Raw genomic sequence first — 19,779 nt, 5'->3', positions numbered from 1 at the left:
TACAAAAGTTAAAATATGGGAAAATTTAATTAAAACCTCCTTAAGGTTTATTGAATTAAACCTTAGTCATCCTATTTTACAAACACTTATATTATTTTATCCTATAAAAATTATCACATAGATGATATTAACAAAAATATAAGGTAACTTTTTTTAAAAAATGAGATTAAATTTTATAAGGATGTGGTGTAAAACCCAAATTTTATACCCCCAATTCCAACATTCCATATTATCTTATCACATATTAATAAGTACAGCTACACTCATTCAATTCTAATATTTATTTGAAAATCCAACCTAATTGGGAATTTATTGAGATGTTATATTAGGTGTGGTAGAATATATTAAATTTTAAGTAAAACTCTGATGTGACAATCTCTTATTGGATATTGTAAAACATAAGTTTTATACCTCGTTCTTACTAAATTCGGACTAATAAAAATCCCCTTAAATACTCCATACATTAGATTTTTTTTTTTAATCCAATAGTTTCAATAAAAATGAGGAATTTAAATCCTAAATACCTCCTGTGGGCCCGAGAGGTCTGCAACCCAGCCCAAACTCTACCTGGGCCCAAAACCCGTGCCGAAGGGGTATCTTGCCGAGGACGAATGGTCAGTGGCCGACATGGCGAAGGGAACGGCCGAGGACTTACCCTGTCCTCGGCATTCCGGAGCTGTAATAGAAAGGCCCACACTGCGATGTAGGCAATCCCCAAACAGCCCCCTCCAGGGGATGTGAACGAAATGGGGCCCATAGGGAAGCAGGGTGTGAAAGTTGGACTAAAGAAAACGCGTCCTTTCTTCAGTAAATGCACCTGCCAATACCCAGAGATGGTTGAAAAGAAAAGACGTTTGGACAGTGTGAACCTTGATCCATGCAACTAATAGAAAGTTAGATGGGACGGCTGACGGGACGGATACAGAGATAAGCTCCCGCCTGACCTACAAGTGAAGGGTCAGGATCAACCAGGCCGGACTATATAATAAAAAGGAAGGTGCGCCAAAAAGGGGGGCTGGGAAAAATGGCCAAAAAACGAGAGCCTCCCAGCCCACCTCCATGAGAAGTACTCTAGGGGTGACGATCGTTTAACCTTGTATGAACGCCATGAAAAACCCATCGCCTATCGATCAAGGCCTAGCCTTTCAAACCCACGCTCTACAAATGATATTGTTAGGGCCGTTTTACGTGCGAACCCGACACCGTTACGGTCCGCCACGAATCGTGACCCTACACCTCCATTAGAGATATTACCAACCAATTAAGCTATGAAACTCTTAGTTTATGCATTATAGATGAGTGATAGGAGTACAACACATCTACCTTTTAATGCTATTTAGATAGAAAATCTAGAACCAAAATTTAATTATTTATTCATCCACACAAGCACAGATAACAATTATTATTGCATTTTAATAAGTTTTGAGAGAAATTGCAAGTGTTTCCAGGCATCTTAGTAAAAGCATTTAATGATATTTTTAATTTTTGCACTATGTGTATATCTCACTAACCTTTTATGAATCCACGTTCTCTTTTTCCAAAAATTCTAACAGGGAGCATCCTTTATTTACAACATTACTTGAATAGGATCTTACCTTTGTATCCTTGCTCACTAATAGGGCGCATCCTTAACAAAAAAAAAAATCTCATTTCATTCTTATGTTTCCCATTACGAAACCAAAACTTTATGATCTTATTTTATAAATTAAATGCAAGTTGGCTTAAATGCATTATTATTATCTTATCAGAAGTTAAGTTTGCTGGATTCTTGTCTAATCGGCAAATGAGAAAAGTATCACGACCAAATTGGAGGGCAACCTTTATCCTCTAATAAAGGTAACTTAAAGTTTTAATTAAATTATTGATTAGGTAAAGGTGTAGACTATAGACTATCAATTTCTTAGCACAAAATTAGAAAGTAGGTATAATCATAGTTTTAAAAATCGGACTGGCCAGTACAGCTAATTCAACCAAAAACCAAGTACCAATCCGGTCTGATAAAAATGTCCAAAACAATCAAAAATCAGGAAAAACTGGGAACTATAGGCAAGTCTAGTTTTGCTCATGTCCGGTTTTTAACCATGGGTGTAATTGTAAAAAATATTACTATATAAATTCAATAATGAAACTGGGTAGTGGATTTGGCGTAAGTTTGGATTGGGCGTTTTGCCCAATCCGTGTGTTCTGCGTTTTTTAGTGGGTCTCATGGGTATTGTTCATTTTTCCATTAAACTCAGCAAAACACATATTCCAATGCATTTTTGGATTCCACAGTACTATTCACATCTTTAAAAATTATTTTGCTATAGTTTTTTCAGTAATAAGTTTTCAATTTTTAGCAAATAAGAGTGTCCACATCAGATGTGGCAAATGTGCCAAATGCCAAATATTTGGCACATTTGCCACACCAAACACAAAAATGAAGCTTTATCAGTTGTTTCAAATTCCAAAAATTATACAACACCACTATAGTACCGTCTCAAATATGAGACAGTACAGACAGATGTTGTAAAAATTTTTATTGTTTTATATTCTCTTTTCTCTCTCCTCTCTCTTCATTTTTTCTTTTCTCTTCTCTCTCACTCATCGGTTCCCTCTCTCTTCTCCCTGTACCGGTTCCCTCTCTCTTCGACCAGTCCGGGATGTTCACCAGCAGCGACGACGGCATAGCTTCGACGACAACAACACGCTCCACCACGCTCAATCAGCCACGCTCGATCTCACCCATGCTCAGCCACGCTCGATCTCGCCGATCTCACCCCGAGGCCGCCATCGATCTCACCCTCTTCCCTCTCCTCTCTGTCCGCCTTTCACTCTGCCTCTCTCTGGTTGTGGGTTTTTTTTTTTGGCTGTAATTTGGGTTGTGGGCTGTGGTGGCAGGTGGTGGTTCAGTTGATCTGGATGATGGTGGACTGTGTGCTATGGGCGGTGACAGTGGCAGTGGTGGTGGGCTGTGGGGGTGATGGCCGGTGGTGGCTATCGGTGTTGTTGATCATAATGGGAGAAGAGATAATATATTATTTTAATGTGTAGTAAATATTATTTTAATGTATAGAATTGAATGATAAAACATCTGATAAATGAGATGTTGTAAAATGATGTGGTAAAATAATAAAGTAGATCTTTGGTGTGGCAAAATAGCATTTTTTTTACAACATTTACTATAAATGCTCCAAACGATATCCAAACATACTCTTAAAAACTTAGCCTCGCTTATGCACCGAGAAAGATCTTCGATAGGAAAGCTCTGTTACGCACCAACAACAGTTTATGGTACACCTCATAAAGTTTTTGTAATTTTATTTTACGAAACAGCAGTGCAGGCCCAAATCCAAAAATTACAAGGCCAACAAATAAGAGCACGTTGAAGGAAAGCAGATATAGGAAAACCCACGAGCTGAATTTGTAACGGATAAGGTAGAGTTAGATGATGGGTGTTCCTTGGTTTCGTGATCAGTGACGCACCAATTATAGCGTCAATATATATTAGTGTTTGGGACAATACATTAATTTGGAGTTTTTATCTTATCTTCTTTCATCTTATCGGGAACCGAGAATTTAATGATATTGTTTTGTGATGTTCGAAGTTAAAAACTTTAATTACATCGTTGTCTTTCCCGGATGCATTGTACTTCGTAGGACCAGCTAACAGGACACAACGCGGTATCACCTGTCTGGAATAATTTTTTTTGAGATTTTTTTTTGTTTTTTTAACTTCATGGTTTTTAAAATATCTAAATAAGAAAAGATTTTTTATAAATTGTAATTAAAAAAAAAAAAAAACTAATGTTTTGAATAGGGTTGGAACCAAATCTGAGTTAAACTGAATATTAAAAATCCAAGATTGATTTATTTAAATTTATTTCCAACTTGAATTCATTATCAAACTTGATGCTTTTTCTTTTTGCGAATAAACTTTTAACTTATTCACAAGTTATTGAATTAATTTATTCTTTCATCATATATAGTAAATATTACGACAATTTTTTTTTTTTTACTTATTTACAAATTTATATGAATGGTTAAAAATTTAATTGTGGTTGAAAATTGAAATTATATGATTTAAGTTAATTAGGTAGAATGATGTTTATTTATAACTTATTCAAATTTAATCCAATAACCATCTTTGTTGAAAGTTATAGATTCATTTTTTATTATTACTGTACGGCACGGGACCCTCAGACCCATTTAGGTCTTGGACCTTGAACTCCAACTTTACGGTACGACCCACAGGCCCAACCTTCTTGCCTAAAACTGGACCCTAGGCCTGCCAAGGCCATAGGCTCGGGCTTTATGACATTATGCCCGGCCCAAAACCCGTTGAACAAACCGCTATAATGCATGTTCATAATAGCTCGTAACCTAGGATCTACCCAGCAAGGTACACCTCGGACCAGAGCATGATTGCTTAGGGACACTATACCTCGGTTACACCGGTATCGCCCTGGGAAAAACCTCTGCCGAACATCCATTCTGAAGTGGGGAGCCAGTTCCAATGCCACTCTCATCACACCCCACTCCCAACTAAACATCCACTTAGCAATAACAACATTAGACCTCCCCTACCACTAACCACAAGAGTAATCATAACTCCCCACTAACTATTGGACTATAAATATGAGAAGATAAGGGAGAAGAGGAGGTTGTTGAAAGGTTCCAGAGAAAATTGAGAATAGGAGCAAGAGAGCAACAGGAGAATAACAGAAGCAGGAGTAGGGGAATTCCTAAGGTGAAGTTGCTTCGTTGGGTCTCTGTGTTGAGAACTACCCAAGTTAGGAAATCTAAAACCCACATCACAAATAGATTGTGAGGCCCAGCCCATCAGCCTCATATTTGGCGTGCACAATTGGTGCCGTCTGTAGAAATCTCCTACAAAGCCGTGGATCAACTGAGACTCACGCTTGGGAAAATGTCTGAAAGACACTCAGGGAGTTACTTCAAAAGTAGTTCAGTGGGATCTTCTTGGGGATCCACCTAGCGAGAGCAGAGGCATAAAAAGCGTAAAGATAGGAATCATGAACAAGAAGAAGAGCGGTCTGGCCTCGAAGAAGGGTCGTACCAAACCCATCGGACAATTTCGAGTGCTTCAAGGTACGAGCAATTTGACGAGAGAGATGAGGAACTTAAGCGGTTACGTAGATTGGTGAGAGGCCTAGAGTTAGAAGTAGGGGGTGGGCACCGAAAAGGGACCAAGATAACCTAGAAGGGAGATTTGATAATGGGGAAAATCATCATGGGGCGGGGTCTAGTCGGTCTGGTTCCCGTTGACGTCGAGATCGTTTGCATTCACGGGAATCCCGTCGACATCAAGACCGTTCACATTCACGGGAATCCCGTCAACGTCGCAACCGTTCACGTTCACGGGAGTATGCAAACCGGAGTTCAGATTCCCCAGAAAAACGACGGCCCCGTAATGCTACCATGGATGCTATAAGCCACACCTTACGCAAAGCTGCTCGGTCGTCGTTCTTGGACGACATTGAACGGGCCTAAATGCCGAGTAGATTTACGCGCCCACCGTACAATTCCTACGATGGAAAAACGGATCCAGTAGAGCACGTCAGTCATTATATCCAGATGATGTCTCTGCATACTCACAATGACGCGTTGATGTGCAAGGTATTTCCCTCGAGCCTCAGGCCCACTGCTTTGAGATGGTTTAATGGGTTACGAAAGGGTTTGATTCACAGTTTTGCCCAGTTGATCCAAGAATTTGGTGTCCGGTTTGTGACTTGTAACCGGGTACCACAACCAGTGGATGCATTACTATCTATGAAGATGAGGGTTAGAAAAACCCTTTGCAATTATGTCAGTCGGTATTGGGAGCTTTACAATGAGATCGGTGGGGACAACGAGAAGATCGCTGCGAGCACCTTTAGGATGGGGCTACTTGAGGACTCCGAGCTACGGGAGTCACTGACAAGGAAGCCTCCCGATGATATAAGATAGCTCATGAGGCGTATTAAGGAGTACAAGCGCCTGGAGGATGATTGGCTGCAGAGTAAGGGTAAGGCCCCGGTACTGAATCGTTCTCGGCAGAGCGGGTTTCAGCTAAGGCCTCGAAGAGATTTAAGGATACAAGGGGCTAAGTTGAAACTGGGGGAGGTGAACGTGATGTTTAAGGAGCCAGTACACAGAATTGTAGATCAGATCAAGAACAAGCCGTATTTTAGATGGCCGAACGAGACGGGGGGTGACCCGTTTAGGAGAAACTAGAATCTATATTGTACCTATCACAGGGATAAGGGGCATACCGCCTAGAAAAGCCGGGTGTAAAGGACCATTTAGGGCAGTTGGTGAAGGCGGGATATCTGAAGGAGTTCGTGATGGATTCAAGGAACCGGGGCACCGAGCAAGGGGCTTAGCAAAGAGGGAACCCTCTCCCCCCTCCATTAGGAGTGATTGAAGTCATCCATGCCGCCCCGAAGGATACTACAATGGCCGGGAACAAAAGAGTATTGTCTGTAGCACTCGTAGGAAATTGCTCGGGTGAACAACCACCCTAGAAGAAGATGAAGGTTGTTCGAGAGCCTATCGTTTTCAATGACAATGATTTGGAAGGAACAATTCGGCCACACCATGATGCGTTGGTGGTAACGGCCCAGATAAACGGTTTCATAGTGAAGAGGGTAATGGTAGACTAGGGAAATGGGGTCAAGGTGATGTATCTGAATCTGTTCAGAGGGCTCGGACTGAAGAATGAGGACCTCTCAAGATACGATACGCCCCTGGTCAGGTTTGATGGCCAAAGGGTGATTCCCGAGGGGCAAATATCACTTCCAGTGAACATGGAAGGAAAGGAGGTAACAGTAGTTTTTATAGTTATCGCTTCGTTTTCTCCATATATGGCCATTCTGGGTATGCCTTGGATCCATGCGATGGGGGCAGTCTCCTCCACCCTGCATGTGAAGGTTAAATTCCGCACAGAGCAAGGCATTGCCGTAGTAAGGGGAAGTCAACAAGCGGCCAGACAATGCTTGGTAGTTGCGATCGATTGGAAGCACAAGCAGGCTAAGCAGATGGAAACCACCAAGAAGGTCCCTTTATAGCAATCACAGGAGCCCCGAGAGGGAATGAGGGCTAGTTGTGCCGAGGAATTAATTAGGGTAAAGATACTACCAGATGTTGACTGGTATTTTTAGATAGGGGCAAGCATGAGGGAGGGGGATAAGGTAGAAACATTGTTATTTCTTATACAAAACATGGATGTGTTTTCTTGGAGCCCGTATGAGGTGCCCGGGGCAGATCCTGGGTTCATCGTTCACAAGCTTAATGTAGACCAAGCATTTCCTCCAAAGAAGCAGAAGTCGAGAAGGTCTTCTAAGGAACATGTTAAGGCAGTGAGACAGGAGGCCGGGCGGTTAAAAGAGGCCGGGGTGATAAAGGAAATCTTCTTCCCGAAATGGTTGGCGAACACCGTGGTGGTCAAAAAGAAGAATGGCAAATGGAGAGTTTGTGTAGATTTTAAGGATTTAAACCGAGCATGCCCGAAGGACCTGTTCCCTATGCCGAAGATAGATCAATTGGTCGATGCCACATATGGGCACCCGAGGATAAGTTTCCTGGACATCTTTCAGGGTTACCATCAGATCACCCTAGCTTCATCTCCCCTGATGCGAACTACCATTACATCGTGATGCCTTTCGGGTTAAAGAATGCCAGGGCAACGTATCAACGAATGATGACCAGGATGTTTTAGGACAAGATTAGGCGCACGGTTGAGGTGTATATTGACAACATGGTGGTAAAAAGTAAACAAGATACTTGGTATATAGAGGATCTCCAGGGAGTATTTGAAGTGCTTCGACAACATAAGTTGCGCCTGAACGTGGACAAGTGTGCTTTTGGGGTGGAGGCTGGCAAGTTCCTAGGTTACCTGATCACTAACTGTGGGATAGAGGTCAACCCTGATCAGATTAAAGCTGTACAGTGCCTCAAGTCGCTGGGTAATCTAAAGGAAGTGCAAGTGTTGATCGGAATGTTGGCTGCCCTTAATCGGTTCATCTCAAGTTGTTGTCCATTCTACCAACTTTTGAAGAAGTGGAAAGGGTTCAGGTGGAATGAGAAATGTGAAAAAGCCTTTCAAGATTTGAAGGAGTATTTAATGCAGGCACCCATGTTAACGGCACCGAAGGTTGGGGAAGACCTATTCATGTACCTCTCGGTCCAATCATGCTGTGAGTGCCATGCTTTTAAGGGATCAAGGAGTTCAACAGCCTGTATATTACATCGGTAAGACCTTGGTTGATGCCGAGACAAGATATTTACCCTTAGAGAAGTTGGTGCTAGCGCTAGTGCACGCTACGAGGAAGTTGCCTCACTATTTTCAAGCTCATACCATCTATGTCCTGACCGAGTACCCATTGCAGTCGTTGTTGAAAAGATCCAACTTTACGAGCCGGATAGCTAAATGGGGAACCTGGTTAGGATCCTTCGACATAAGGTACAGACCAAGAAGTTCGGTGAAGGGCCAAGTTCTTGCTGACTTCGTTGCAGATTTTTCTCCTAAGAACGAAAGGGAGATGGTTTGTCAAGTGGAATGTCGCCCGTGGAAGGTATTTGTGGTCGGTGCCTCAAGTGTTATGGGAGCTAGTGCCGGGATTGTCATTATCACCCCAGAAGGAATATGGCTGGGGCATTCTTTTAGGTTAGGGTTCAGGGCCTCTAACAACGAGGCTGAGTAAGAGGCCTTGCTTGCCGGATTAAGAACCGTTTTGGGTATGGGCTGCCCGAGATGTAGAGATTTATTCAGATTCTCGATTGGTGGTTAGCCAAGTGCAGGGCAGTTTTGAAGCCCAGGACTCTCAAATGAAAGGGTACTTACAAGTGGTAAAGCAAGTCATGAATAAGTTTTGTACGGCAGAGTTAGCCTAAGTGCCCCGGGGATAGAATAGACATACTGACTCTCTAGTCACGTTGGCATCATCAATGACAGAGGACGTACCTCAGTTAATCAAGGTGGAGCTTATTGCGGAGCCAAGCATCAATGCAACGTTTGGTGTAGGGGTGGATATGATTTCGACAACTGAGCCATGTTGGATGGACCCGATCATTGACTTCCTATCGGGTCTCAGATGATAAGAAGGAAGCTAGCAGGGTTCGCCGAGTAGTTGTTCGGTACTGGTTGTCGGCAGATTGTAAGATGTACCGGAGGTCTTTCGGGCAACTGTACCTTTTGTGCTTGCACCCAGTGAAAGTTAATGAGTTCTTGGCCGAGTTACATGATGGGGTGTGTGGCAGTCATGTGGGGGGACACTTATTAGCACACCGAGCAATGACTCAGGGGTTTTGGTGGCCTCAGATGCAAAAGGATGCGGCCTAGTATGTACGGAAATGTGAACGGTGCCAAAAACATGCCCCCTTGATCCACCAACGGCAAGCCATCTGAACTCAGTAAGCAGTGCTTGGCTTTTTGCACAGTGGGGACTGGATATTCTTGGCCCGTTTTCCCAGGCCACGAGCAATAGGAGGTTTGTATTAGTTGTTGTTGATTACTTCACCAAGTGGGCGGAGGTTGAGGCATTAGCCAATATTCAGGATGTGGATGTTAGAAAGTTCGTGTGGAAGAATATAGTCACGAGGTTTGGGGTGCTAGACTCTCTTATGTCTGATAATGGATTGCAGTTCGATAACAAAGCCTTTCGTGAGTTTTGCAGCGGTTTCAGCATCAAGAACAAGTACTCCACCCTGGTATATCCTTAGAGCAATGGCTAAGCAGAAGCCACCAACAATGCAATTGTGAACGGATTGAAGAAAATGTTAGATGGTGCAAAAGGTAGGTGGGCCAAGGAATTGCCCTATGTTTTGTGGGGATATCGGACAACTCCTAGAAGGTCTACTGGGGAAACTCCGTTCTCTCTCACGCATGGAGCAGAAGTTGTATTATCAGCCGAGGTAAATTTATGCAGTGCACGGGTTGGCGGATTTGTCCCCTTCCAGAATGATAGATTACTGGTAGAATGTTTGGATTTGCTGGAAAAATACCGAGAAGCCGCGACTATATGGCTAGTGGAGTATCAACAAAAACTTGCCCGGCGACATAACCAGGGTGTAAAGACAGGGGAATTCAGTGCTGGGGACTTGGTGTTATGGAAAGCAGTAGGAAATATGCGGAATACGAATGCCGGGAAACTGGCCCCGGCCTGGGAAGGGCCCTACAGGGTTATTGCCATTGCGGGTGCAAGAGCATACTATTTGGAGGACTTAAATGAGAGACCGCTTCCCCAACCATAGAATGTTCATAATCTGAAAAAGTTCTATCACTGATCATTTGTACATAGGGGTGTGAATTCAATAAGATCTTAAATATACATTTTGTTAGCTAATACGATGATGATATTTATCCGTGCAGGTGCATCATTACTTATGATTTTATCATTGTTAACTCAGTAAATTCCGATGGATGCATGTGGGAAATCTAGTATTAAATTCTCCCAAGGACAGAAACCTATCCTCGGTTCGATTTTCATCATCGAGCAGGCGGAAACCTTGTACTAAAATTATTCTGATAGAAACCCGTCCTCGATTTGATTTTCATCACTGAGCAGGTGGAAACCTTGTACTAAAATTATTCTAAGGATAGAAACCTATCCTCGGTTCGATTTTTATCACCGAGCAGGTGGAAAGCTTGTACTAAAATTATTCTAACAGAAACCTGTCATTGGTTCGATTTTCACTACTGAGCAGGTGGAAACCTTGCGCTAAAATTATTCTAAGGACATAAACCTGCCCTCGGTTCGATTTTCATCACCGAGCAGGTAGGAACCTTTTCTCAAAAACTATCAACGTATATCAAATTAGATTATTACCGCCAAGGAGCCAATTCTTTCTAGATACAAGTGATCTCGTCTATGCTGGTCCAGGCCACCATGAATGACCGACAATTACCTGACCTTTAACGAGTTGAGAAAGTAGTTTCAATCACGGGGTTAAACCACCCGGTCATTTGGAACACGTGCATATTTATAAAACAGAAAGACAATCGAAGAACACGACAAGAAATATAGCAACAAACATTTGTAAACGTGACTAAAGCAAGCAAATAAAGGTTAAAACAATGTTTTGTCACCACAGCCCGGTGACGGTAGGAAAATTAAACCCGGAAAAATAATTGTTCCATCACCATAACCTAGTGATGTAGGTGAGCTGAATAAAGAAGTTACTTCAGCTAAAGAAGAATAAAAAGTAGAAACTGAGTTCGAGAATCAAGTTGAAGGGTCTGTGGACTGGAATTAGGCAACGTCCTCAGGAGGCTGCTGGGCTACAAGAGGCGGCTAAACATTCCTACCGGGCTGATCACCAGCATGGTGGTTGCTAGTGACTTCCAGGTCAATCGACTCCACGTGGGAGTCAATTGCCTCCACCAACTCCCTCATTCTAGTAGTCTCTTCCTCATTAATGGCACCAGGAGGGTTCTGTGCAGCAGTAGAAGGGCCTGGGAAAGGGATTTGGTTTGGGTTTCTTAAAGAAGAGTCCTCGGGGACCCCAAAAGCTTACAGGGCAACCAACCAACCCTCCTTAAAGGCGAGCTTTCGAGCTTCCTGGATGACCGGCTCTACTGAGTTTTTTGCATCAGCGAATCCCTCATTATACCATTTATTTTCACAGGCCTCCAAACCTACCTTCAAGTCAACCAACTCCTCGGCTTGCGCAGTGTTTAAGCTCGCAGCCTCTGCTAGTTTTAACTCGGTTTCGCCCAGCTTAGCCTCTAGCTCCGAGGACTTCTTCTCCACTGAAACCTAGGCCTTCTCGAACGCATCAACTTTCTTTTCCGTGGTCGCGGCAGCTTTCGTTTTCTCTTTAGCAATTGCCTCGGCCACCTCTTTAAGAGCCTTTTCCCGCTCGGCCAGCTCCATCAGCCGCCTATTGAGGACGTGAGTCAGTTGAGCGGCCTGATGAAACAAACAATGATAAGTACAACAAAAATAAACAATGATAAGTACAAAAAAACAATGTGTGTAAAAGCCAGTAGAGAACCAGGGGACAAGAGATTACCGCAATGGTGTGCCATTGCAACCGCCTGCCTAGTGACTTGTCCGTCCTGTCCTCGAAAGTGTGCACGTCCTCGGGCAACAAGAGACCGCGCACCAAATTTTGGGCAACACGACCCCCTTCACCATTTTCCCACACTTGTACACTCGCAATCGCAAGAAGAGGTTTGCCGTCCAACTGGAACGAAGGCTACCATCCCAGCATGACTCGGGAGGTGGACACCACGTTCATCCCAATTGGAGCCGTGGGCTCCTAGAGGGGGATACCCCCTGATGGTCGGGGGGGGGAGGGGGGGAGTCTCAGTCGGTTTGTCACCCGAGTCAGCAGGAGTTTGTTCGGTCATACGTTGTCTCTTCTGGGAGCGGCCGAAAGGAGGGGGAGGAGGAGGGGGAGTTTGGCCCTGACCTTGGGGTTCTTGCTACTGCGCGGTTGGTCGGGCGCCAGGCATAAAACGGTTGATCGTCATCTTCCTTCTCGTCATTATGTCAGATTCGATTTCTAAAGAGCTAACTGATTTAACGGCTGCTTCCTCGACTGCCTGATCGGGAGCCTCAGGTTCAAAAGGAGCCTCGGGCTGAGTGGGGGCTTCCAGCTGAACTGGCATGTGTGCCTGTTCCTGGCAGCATCGAGACATGCGTTTAGCCGACTTGTCCCATATGAGTGCAAGTTCGTCCGAACAAGTGTACCGTAGACCAAGGTCACGAGCTTCGCCTACTGTAAACCTTGGAGGAAGGAAATTCGCATGCCGTACATCGATGTATGAAAGGAGGGGATTGTCAACTAACAAAGCTTGGCTGAATGCTTGCCAAGTGGAATACACAGGATCAACGCCGAGGATTAAATGGGACACTCGGAGTTGTCCGTCCCAATGTACAAAAATTTCTGACCTAAGCACAAAATTTAGATCTCGAACATGCACTACTCTAAGATCCTTCTTAAACCTTTTGCTCTTTGCATGGAAGCAGCACAAAAACTAGTTAGTAATTACATGATCAAATCAAAATTAATAAATTAATAAAATCAAGTTAATAAAGTATGTCCGGAACTGACCAACATAGTGAGGTGAGAACGCGTAGAGGAGCTCCTCGGCAAACCAGTTGCTGCTCATCCGTACAAACTCTCCAGCTAAGTTCCTATTTAAGTCAGGCAGGCATGAAATGAGCCGTACCCTCATGTCTCTGGTTTTTAAGTAATAATCCGAATCGATATTGCCGCACAAACTATACATGAAATTAATGTTATGGTAATTCAGTTGCAACCCGAACAACTGGTTTAATCTACTGACGCAACTCACTACTCGATAAAAGTTAGGGGGGAGTTGGTCGGGACATAGACCGTAAAATCTAAGGGTACCTATGACGAGGGGGTCAACGGGGAACCTAATCCCACCCTCAATAATTGCCATCAAGGGAAAGAAAACTGTATTTACACCAAGGTGCCTTTGGATGTCAATATCGCCCTCATGACAGTAGGTGATATCAACATCCTCAAGGACGTTGTAGGTAGCCCTAAAGGTAGTCAAAGTGGCTTCTGAGGAAAGGAGATAAGAGTAGCCCATTCTCTAAGCTAGGATTCCTAGAGCTATGATTACAAAAGAACGGAAAGAAATAGAACGAATAGAAGGAAAGGAAGAGGGAACTTACTACGGGCTCTAAGGAGGAAGGATGTTCTGAGCTAGAAGATGAACGCACAAAGAGTGTATGCTCGGTAGAGTGAAAGTTTGAAGAATGAGGAATGCAAAAGTGAAGGAGAGACTCAGAGATGGCCATTTATAGGGGCCAAAGGAGGAATAAATTGCATTTAATAATTGGGAAGCGGGAAACCCTACGAATCCCCATCTTAACTACCACACGCGTGTCGCCTTCGTTCACGAACCATCAAACAATGATGACGACTGAACCAATAGTCAGGCGCAACGCACCTTTTGAGGGCGCATTAATGGGTTTCTCAACCGTCCAATATCTACCCGTTGAGCTTCCTGGATAGTTATTGCCTCTTGAATTCCTTGATTCATCCCCGAGGACTGAGCACGAATCAAGGGGGGGCTAATGTACGGCACGGGACCCCCAGACCCATTTGGGCCTTGAACTCTAACTTTACGGTACGGCCCACGGGCCCAACCCTCTTGCCCAAAACTGGACCCTGGGCCTGCCAAGGTCATGGGCCCGAGCCTTATGACATTACGCCTGGGCCTTATGACATTACGCTAGGCCCAAAACCCGTTGAGTGAACCGCTATAATGCATGTTCATAGTAGCTCATAACCTAGGATCTGCCTGACAAGGTACACCTCGGACTGGATCATGATTGCTCGGGGACACTATACTTCGGTTACACCGATATCGCCTTGGGAAAAACCTCTGCCGAACATCCCTTCTAAAGTGGGGAGCCAGTTCGAATGCCACTCTCACCACACCCCATTCCCAACTAAACATTAATTTAGCAATAATGACATTGGACCTCCCCTACCACTAACCGCAAGAGTAATCATAACTCCCCACTAACTATTGGGCTATAAATATGAGAAGATAAGGGAGAAGAGGGGGTTGTTGAAAGGTTCCAGAAAAAACTGAGAATAGGAGCAAGAGAGCAACAGGAGAATAACAGCAGTGGGAGTAGGGGAACTCCTAAGGAGAAGTTGCTTCGTTCTATGTTGGGAACTACTCAAATTAGGAAATCCAAAGTCCTCATCACAAATAGATTGTGAGTCCAAGTGAGACCCAGCCCATCAGCCTCATTTTTGGCGAGCATAATTATATATGAGATATAAATCTTACTCTAACTTAATCTAAGTGTATATGTATGTGAAGTTTCTTTCTTAAGACTTGAATCTCAACCATTATCCCTTAATCCTACAAGAACTTCTAATTATGCAGTGATCGTCACGTCAAGGGTGCATGGTGGTATATATTCAAATTAAAAAAAAATAAAGATACACTAGCTACATTCCTAAATTAGTCCACCTCACACATGAGCGCACCATGGTCTACAATTATTTTTTTTAATGACCCATGTATGATATGGTACACTAATTTAAGAATATTATAAATTTTTGTTGTATTCCTCACATGAGTACCCTTCCAATTTCCGAGGCCAAAATATTCCGTAAGAGCATGTATGAAGCCCAGACAAGTAATTAAAAATTTTACCTAAAAAAAAAAACAATAATATATTACACCCTACAGGTATATGGTCCATAAAAAAAAAAAAAAAATTCACATTAAGGTGTTATATATAAAAATTAAAGTAAAAGAGATAGGTGTGCCGTCGTTAGAAAGGACCAACGTGCAATGATGAAGCTATCGAGCAAAATATAGTCCTATCGGGAAAAATATCATTGACATGACTTGTATAGTAGATATATGTACGTTGCTTATCATACAAAGAAGAATAATATCCATGATCAGGAAAATATCTCTTATAGGAGGACCCAGTTGAGCATCAATAGTTCGTAGAACTTCGTACAATAAAAGCCGAGGGAACATCTTCTCACTCGTTTCCTTTTCTTGTATTTTTTGTTATTCTTAAAATGGCTATATATATACACACACGACTAAATTTTGAGTTTGACAAATATTAAACTAGTAAAACAGTTTCACATATGTGAATTTGTATTATATTGAATGAGTAATAGAGATTTCGTTGTTTCATGACCTTAACAGCAACTTATTGGATCAAAGATTCAAAGTGGACAAAACGACCACATGGAAAATGGAATGACAGTTAATACTTAAAATTTGAAATTAAAACCAAAAAAAAAAAATTGAAACTATAAGGATGAAAATGAAACCAGGTCAAATTTTGATTGTTTAGTTTATGATTTAGTCCTAAAAAAGGTTACATAAGTGCAAGAACTTTGGTATATGCTGATACTTTATAATCTTAATTTTTCTTTCAATTTCCTAAATGCAACACATTGAAATCACATATTAGTTTTTTTATTTATTTAAGTTGTACACAAAGTAAAAAAGAAAATCTTATGAGAGGATAAGAAAGAACAAATAAGGTACTGATATTTGATAAGCTTTTGGACTAAATAAAGGCAAGTCATGCAGCAGATGGTTGTTAACATCAATCGCTTACAAGGTCATCTTAGAACAAAAATTGTTATGATTGTTGCATTGAACCGAGTCCCATTTGAAAGTTGTAGAAACTTGAAACAGATGCTTATAAGTTTTTATTTTATTTATTTATTTATGAATAAGTTATTATGCTTGTCTTTCTTGAAAGAAATGATTCAATTACTGTAGCCAAATTCAGTGTTAAAAGTATGGATTAAAAAGAAAAAAGAAATAAGAAATAAGTTTCCAAATCCACATAAAAATATGAAAAGTCTGGAACCTGAGAAATGTTGCCAAATCAAATTTCCCTTACCACATCAAATGCCTACCTTATTATTTTACCACATCATTTTACAACATCCCATTTATCAGATGTAAGAGCGCGATTTTGTAACGAACCGTAACAATGTTGGGTTCACACGTAAAAAGGCCCAGACAATATGATTTGTAGAGCGTGGGTGTAAAGAACTAGGTTAACTGTGGTCTCTCCTAAAAAGATTCACTCTCAAGTATGTTCCAGGTCTAAAGTTGGTACAACGATCGTTTTCTTTAGTGATCAATGCAATTCTTTTTCTCTGCTCTTGCTCTCTTCTTTCTTTTGTTTACGTCTATCTCCTCTTTCTTTTTCTGTTTTGATCTCCCTCTTCATGTTCTTCTTTTAGTTTATATACCTCCCTTTGCGTTCCATCCTTACCGCACACGTGTAGGTTGGGTCTGGAGGATTTCTTTCTGTCCCATCTAACACCTCCTGGAACCTCCTATGGGCAACTGTAAAGCTGCTTCCTTACTGTTCAGATATCACCTCCACATTAATGCGGCCAGAGAGTTGGTTGAGAGGTCATTAATGCGGAGGCAGCTGTAATTATAGATATTTGTTGTCTTATCTCTTTTATCCTTGGTCGGTTATTCTATCCTTTATGGTGACCTAATTCTGAGGTCTGGTTGCAATAAGATCACGTCCTGCTCGTCCTCGGACGCATACTGCCGAGGAGTAGGGTGTCCTCGGACGAATATGTATCCTCGGGTGGGCCACGGGCCCAACAATCCTGAATCGATTCTGAGCTTTATGGGCCTATTGATCAAACGGTCCCCACAATAGCCCCTCAAAATCCTACTTTTTGACTCCTCGGGAGAGAAGGTGGATTTTGACGTCATAAGCCTGTACCTGCGTACGTTTTGGGGCATGCACCTAACGCTTCAGTATCCCGATTTTGGCAGCATTAAATTTTGACAACTCCACTGTCTCTCACGTTCGACGGTGAGATCTAAATCAAACGGCAGAGGGCTTCTCTTGTTTTGTGAGCGGGAATTTCACCGCTCACAACCCTCACATGACTATAAAGGCGCTCTCTAATTAAACTCGTACTTTACTTTCGACGGTTACATGGTTCCAGAGCTCATACATTGAACCTGCCTTCTTCTAGTCTTCGTCATTCTCCCGGTGACTACAAATAATCATACGTTGTCCGAGGCCCTTCCTTTGAACCTGTAAGTCCTCTTGAAGCTTTTGCCACTTTCGTTTCAAGCCCAAAAGTCTTTTCTACTAAGTTTTTTAGGAAAATGGGGAAACAGAAGAATCCATTTCGATGTCTCGTTGAATCCGAGGAGGGTATTAGAAACTTTCGTTCTAAGTACAAGATCCCCCCAACGGTAGGGATGAGGTACGCAGCCCAAGGGGAGTGGGTTGATGCCAGGCAAACTGGGGAAGTAGTCATCCCCATGATCGCCTTTATTGAGGGCGGGATGACCATCCCCATGGGTAGTATCACTAGGAGTTAGCTCAACTTTTTTAGGCTATCCCCCACCCAGTGTGCTCCCAATATGTTTAGGGTCTTGGGAAGCATAGACGTTCTGAATAAGAGAATGGATCTAAAGCTAACCTAACATGACGTGAATTGGGTGTACAACCTTCACCGCCTAGCTGACCAGGGCTATTATCTCAAGTCGAGATGTCCTGAAGTAAGGCTAATTCAGTGCCTCCCTACTTCAAATAAGAACCTAAAAGAGGATTTCCTTATTTTTTCTGGGGAATGGCACGATGGTTTACCTTGTCCGACAGTAGAGGGAACACCAGGTGGGTGTGAAGTTATAGATCTACGCTATTTAGCTCGTGAACACATTTTACTTACTTTTATTACCTTTGTATCCTACAACTTTAACTTTAGAATCAACGGTTTTGCAGATAGGCGCTACACAAAGCCCAATCTCAGATTAGTCAATAAGGCGAGCCTAGACAAGTTATTGAAAGCTGAAATATACGTAAACGAAGCTGATGGTCAGCTCTGGGCAGCACATTTAATTCTTGGCTATACCCCCATTTCTTTTGCCTTTCAGGCGCCGAAGTGCGTGATTAGAGCACGTGATCCTCGGCTTCACCGTATCAGTGTTGCCTACGAAGGATTTATCGTTCCAGAGGGTATTCCGCTTCCCCAATACACACCTCGCACAGAGCCTCTTTTCGTGGCCAGCGTCTCAGCGGGACCTTCTTCACCCTTACCTTCCCTCAAGAAAAAGGGAACAAAAAGGGGAAGGAAAAAGGAAAAAGACAAGAAAACTGTTGTAGCAGTATCTGAATCCTCGGACGATTTCGGAATTTTTGATCAGCCCACAAGCCCCGAGGAAGACCCTGACGAGATGAGGATACAAAGGAAACCCCAGAAAAGCTTGCTGGAACTGATGGAAGGTCAGCCGGGAAAGTCTGCACCTGCCAAACCAATACCATCCCAGGCTTCATCTCTTCCAGTCAGGTCTCCTCCTCCAGCTCCTCGCCACCCTCCTCGTTCATCTCCACAACCAGCGCTTTCTAGCGCTGCCGAACAGAAAAAACGCAGGGAACAGAAGGGCATGGAGGCGGCATATACGAGCAAGTCTCGTCCCACTCGAGAGGAGGATGACCAACGAGCTGCAAAGCAGCAGAAAACTAAGCACCCAGCTACGCGGGGCCAAGAGAAATCTGATTCCCCACATCCTGAGCCACAAGCATGGTTGCCAGGACCTATGCACGGTGGGGAGCCCTTGCGAGCTGATGCCTCTATAAGGGACTTTAACGGCGGCATTGGGTGTCACGTAGCCTCAGCTATAGAGGAAGCCTTATTGCTCCCCAAAGATATGGCCAAGATAAAGAATATGAGGAAGAATGAACTCATCCTTGACAACAAACGATACTTGGGCATGGTGAGAAGCTGTCTTTTATCCTGTTTCATTCTATGACTGTTACTCACTAATACGCACTTTTCATTGACTATAATATTAACTCCCCTTTTTTTTTTTTTTTTTTTTTTTTTTTTTTTTTTACAGATCATCCAGAATACTTTCAAGCTAGATGAGATGCTCAATGCTTGCTCCAATCAGTTAGATGGCGAAAGGAAAAGAAGGGTAATGGCTGTACAGACCTTGTCCAAATCTGAACAGGATTTGGTCGACGCAAGGAAAAAACTACAGGTAGAAGAGGAAGCTCGCAAGAGTGCTGAATCGACATCAGAAGGCTACCAGAAGAAAGCCGAGGAACAAGCAAGGCTTCTGCGCGAGGCGAATGCCGAGCTGAAGAAGACTCAGGAGCAAGCTCTTGTTCTTAAGAAGCACTTAGAGGAAACTCAAAAGCTAAGGGAGCAAGCTGAAACGCTTAAAGAACAAGCCGAGAAAGCGAAAATCAATGCCGAACAAGCAATGAACGAAGCCGAGCAGAGAGGCTACGAAATTGGGATAGTTGAAACTGAGAAGGCTTTGAG

The 19,779-nt window shown here is 43.0% G+C and overlaps 2 protein-coding genes across 2 annotated transcripts; both read left to right on the top strand.

Annotated features, from left to right (window-relative positions):
* Positions 1–5,493: 5,493 nt before the first annotated feature.
* Positions 5,494–5,949, top strand: LOC115957075. Its single transcript, XM_031075313.1, has one exon. It carries the CDS (start codon positions 5,494–5,496, stop codon positions 5,947–5,949), a length of 456 nt encoding a protein of 151 aa, XP_030931173.1.
* Positions 5,950–5,952: 3 nt separating this feature from the next.
* Positions 5,953–7,637, top strand: LOC115957074. Its single transcript, XM_031075312.1, has 3 exons — positions 5,953–6,164; positions 6,683–7,037; positions 7,143–7,637. The coding sequence occupies exons 1-3, from the start codon at positions 5,953–5,955 to the stop codon at positions 7,635–7,637; spliced, it is 1,062 nt and encodes a 353-aa protein (XP_030931172.1).
* The last annotated feature ends 12,142 nt before the right edge of the window (positions 7,638–19,779 follow it).

This window comes from Quercus lobata, chromosome 8, assembly GCF_001633185.2.
Source record: "Quercus lobata isolate SW786 chromosome 8, ValleyOak3.0 Primary Assembly, whole genome shotgun sequence".
NCBI lineage: Eukaryota > Viridiplantae > Streptophyta > Magnoliopsida > Fagales > Fagaceae > Quercus > Quercus lobata.
The sequence above is the reverse complement of the archived record's forward strand: the minus strand, read 5'-3'. Positions and strand labels throughout refer to the sequence as shown.

Bases quoted from the DNA above. Each gene is read 5' to 3' on its own strand.
- LOC115957074 (XM_031075312.1), top strand. From the start codon at position 5,953: ATGAGGCGTATTAAGGAGTACAAGCGCCTGGAGGATGATTGGCTGCAG. The intron at 6,165-6,682 runs GTATTTTAGATG...GAATCTGTTCAG, and splicing joins GATCAGATCAAGAACAAGCC to AGGGCTCGGACTGAAGAATG. The intron at 7,038-7,142 runs GTCCCTTTATAG...TGGTATTTTTAG, and splicing joins AGATGGAAACCACCAAGAAG to ATAGGGGCAAGCATGAGGGA.
- LOC115957075 (XM_031075313.1), top strand. From the start codon at position 5,494: ATGCCGAGTAGATTTACGCGCCCACCGTACAATTCCTACGATGGAAAA.